At 33.2% G+C, this 4,167-nt stretch overlaps 1 protein-coding gene across 1 annotated transcript; it reads right to left on the bottom strand.

Moving 5' to 3' along the window:
- On the bottom strand, positions 637-3,483 carry LOC107604634 (replication protein A 14 kDa subunit B). Its single transcript, XM_016306261.2, has 3 exons — positions 3,341-3,483; positions 1,255-1,516; positions 637-1,082 (listed from the first exon to the last, which is right to left on the bottom strand). The coding sequence occupies exons 2-3, from the start codon at positions 1,511-1,513 to the stop codon at positions 1,018-1,020; spliced, it is 324 nt and encodes a 107-aa protein (XP_016161747.1). The 5' UTR covers positions 1,514-1,516; positions 3,341-3,483; the 3' UTR covers positions 637-1,017.

The raw sequence follows: 4,167 nt of genomic DNA, 5'->3' as shown, positions 1-4,167 counted from the left end.
GCCCAGTTTGGGTAAACAACTTAATTAAATTACTTTTGAAGAAATAGCTTAAATAATAAATGCTTATATTTAAAGTAGTTTATAAATAAGTTATTTTGTATTTAGTTTTTTAATTCTAAAAGTACTTATTTTAAGAAAAAAGTGATAAACTTTTTATTATGAGAGAAGTCATTTTTTGTAACTTTTCCTTAAACATCAAAATAGCTTTTTAGAAAGTTATAATTTTGTTTTAAAAATTATACCATACATTAATAATACACATTTTCATAAGTTAAAAGTTAAAAAAAAAAATCACTATGAACCTATCCAACCAGCTCTATGCCTATCATTGTTGATTCCAATAATTAACAGTTTTCCCATCACGATCAATATTGCGATGGCTTAGCAGGGACAATAAACAAAAATCGTCGTAGTTTATTTTCAGATGGAAAAATACATGTCAAAAAATAAAAATGTAGACGTGCTATGTTTCTATTTCCAGCTTATTATGCAATAGATTAGTTATTAACTTATTATTCCATCCAGCAGAGGAATGTTACTTCTCTTATGGCTTTCTAGAGTATATGTCCAGGTATATCCTCACCTCATTATTGCAAATGAGGAGTATCATGGATAATCAAGTTAGAAGTTCAAAGGTGAAAACCTGTTCAACAGCTCAAGTGTTGTTGGCTACTTGGCCTGCCATTATAACGTGCAGTAATATGAATCTATTAATAATGGTTCACACTTTTAGGGCAGAAAAGAAACATGAACATGACTAAAGTACTCACTGTATGCTTAGCATGGAATGCCTAAAACTCGTGCAATGCTGATGATTGCAGATTTACAGCACAAGGATATGCTGACAACCGAGGATGTAAAACACGACAGCCAACTCTTTAAAAATCAAATTGATATTTCAATTATAATCAGTGAAAATTGTTTCCAACGAGTACCCAGACAAAATGATAATATCTCCGGTTCTGCACATGTTTCAGAGGGGACTTCATATCATCATCAGATAAAGCTCGCTATACCTCACACAAACAAGTGCTTAAATTCTCCATTTGCAAGCTGACAAAGCTTATTGTAGCTGAACATATCTGTGAACAGGAGACAAAAAGATCACAAGCCATAGTTTCACCTACTTAGGAATTCAAACCGAAATGAAACATTTAGAAGCTGAAGGAAAAAATAAATACCATCATTCACACTCCAAGCACAAACCAATATGATAACCAACTTGTGAAATGGAATGTGAAGAGTAAAACATACCAATCACATTGCCAAAATTGGTCCATATCTCAGCTCGAATGGACCTATCATTGTCAACAATGCCAATAACTTCAACAAAATTTGTAAGAGGTGCAGGTGGGGGTGGCCCTTTCACAACTAGCTGCTTCTCATCTGTTGATTTTCCAATGACAACTCCCCCCTCGGATCGCACAACCTGCATCACAGCCCGAACCCTCCTTCCAACATAAAACTGCAAGAGTTCTGCATTGACAAAAACTGCAGGATTTGATGTGTCCATATTCTGCAAAAGAAAAAAAAAACGTATGCGTAAACTACTATTTCTAAGTATGAAAGATTCAAATACTGACAAAACCAACCATAAAAGAAATAATTAAACAAACACACAATACTCACAAAAGATTACTTCCGTTTGACAAAAGTAATCAAAATGTTAGCTGAGCCTTAACTCTCCTAACAGCCCAGTTAACATTACCACCACCACCACCAGTAGCCAGCTCCCCCTTCTCCCACTATCACAATCATCAACACCACCATCTGCATCAAACTAACCCCCAACCAACACCACCATTACCAATAGCAACCACCCTTGGCGCTAACCCTCTTCTTCCTTTCTCTCTAGCTCTCTCTCTTCCTCTTCTCTCTATCGCATCTCTACCCAACCACCACCACCACCATCAACAATAGTTTTAGATTGAAAGTAGTGAAAGCAAATAGCAGCAAAGAGACTACACTCACTGCATGCCAGTACATTGCATCAAACAAAAATAACCTTCTCAAGTTAAACAAACAAGGAAGATTGTAACTTTTGCAGTCACCAACTCATCATAGCTATCATTACTGCCATAACTCATCATCAACAGGGGGAAAAATGCAAATAGAATTTCCTCTTCACTTCTTCCACTCAATTTAAATTTTCTTTCCAATAAAGGTTACACAATGGTTCTAATATCCAAATGATTCCATTAAAAAGGGCAAATAATCTCAACATCATTTATGGAAAGTCTACAATCATGTATTGCATTGGATTATACTGATGATACATAAACTCAACATAAAGAAATGTAACCAATAAATCGAATCAATAGCTTTGTCAATGTTTGAATTCCATCTCAGACTATACAATAAGAATTATTATCATCATTTACAGCTTTAAAAATAGCTCTTTATTGAGCGGAGGAGATGCGATAAAGCAAAGAGGAAGAGGGTTGAGGCCGATGGTTGCTATTGTTGATGGTGGTGGTTGTTGGGGGTTATGAGTTTGATTGGAGAGGGGGGTGGGGGTGTTGATGATGGTGATAGTGGGAGGGCTGTGGAGGTGGAGAAAAGAGAATGGGTATGTGGCTGGTGGTGGTAGTAATGTTAACCGGGAGTTAAAACCCGGTTAACATTTTGATTACTTTCTTCTATTAGTTTCTTTCTTTTATGGGTAGTTTTGTGAGCACTTGAATCTTTTATGATTAGAAATAGTAATTTACTGAATAATTATTTAAAAACTTTATTAAAGAAAAACAAGCCATATAGCATGAATATACTGTCTTGTTTATTTTATCTTACAACCAAATGAAACAGATGGTTTTTCATCACATAAATGCTATCTTATAAACTATCTCTTAGAGTGTAAGGTAGTTAGCACTAGAGAAGCATATTTGGATACAATTCTTATAAGGGAGAGAACACCAGCTTTAGTCTCGAGAAAATTTGTAATTATACATGAATCAAAAACAATAGTAAAGTGTTTTGATTTAAAAAAGTAAGCTAATTAGTTACAGATTATACTATTGTTGTTCAATATCACTAAAAAGAACTAAATAGCAAGAGATGCAGCAAAAGATACAATCTATATTGATAATTCACATAGCATATAGGTTTCTCAGTACGAAAATTGGATATAGGTGAGCTTAGCAACACTAATTATAGAAATTAATAGCACCGAAAATGAACTGATCCATAAGGAATTGAGATTTTGCGGTTATTTGAGAATGCAAACAGGATACGATTATTTAATCGAGAATTCGTAAACGCGGGAAAAGATTTACAAAATTATTTAGAATTTAGGGTATGGTTACAGAAGAATGCGGAGAGAGAATTGAACAGAAAAAGTTACCTTGCGTGAATGGCTTGGTTGCTGCAAAACAGAGCGGAACGCAAAAATGAGAAGATGAAGAAGAAGAAGAAGAAGAAGAATAGGGAGCGCGGGTTCATCAATCTTTATTTGGGCCTAACATGGGCTCGGTATTATATACACTTCCCAGTTCGGATTCACTTTTCTTAACTGGTGAAAAATTGAAAATCACTGAGAAAATCATGTCCAAAATAAAAAACACTAAGAAAACATTTTATAATAATGAAAATTTTTTATTAGCATATCAAAATTAATATATTATTAATAAATGTCCAATTTTTAGGGAAATTTTTACAACACAGATACTAAAATACATTTTTTTCATAAACTATGTAAATCGCGACAGGAGATCCACGGTTTACAAATGAACGTAAACTGCTATTACAAGTTGGAAGCTAAAATGCACATAAATTTTATAGAATTCGCCTAACCCCGGCGAACTCAACTCAAGTTTTTTTTTTTTTAATACGTCACTTTTATGTCTAAAAAATAGTGTATAGATTTACAAACAGTACATATGAGTACACAAAAATACACAGACAATAAGCATGGCTTCTTCAAAAAAAAATTTAAATTATAAATTAAAAAAATAAACCATATTTAACGATGACAACCATTATTATCGTCTCTAAAAATACATAGGTACACCAGAATAAGCCATATTAACAAAAAAAATTAATTATAAATTAAAAAAATAACTATTTCCCAAAAATAACAAAGATTGTTATTCCTGTGTACTTTTGTGTATTCTTATGTATTCTGCAAACGATGATAATGGTTACCATTGTTAACTTTTTAATCTGATATAT

The sequence above is a fragment of the Arachis ipaensis genome, chromosome B06, assembly GCF_000816755.2.
Source record: "Arachis ipaensis cultivar K30076 chromosome B06, Araip1.1, whole genome shotgun sequence".
NCBI classification, from domain to species: Eukaryota; Viridiplantae; Streptophyta; class Magnoliopsida; order Fabales; family Fabaceae; genus Arachis; species Arachis ipaensis.
Note: the sequence above shows the minus strand (reverse complement) of the source record. Positions and strands in the feature narration are given on the sequence as shown.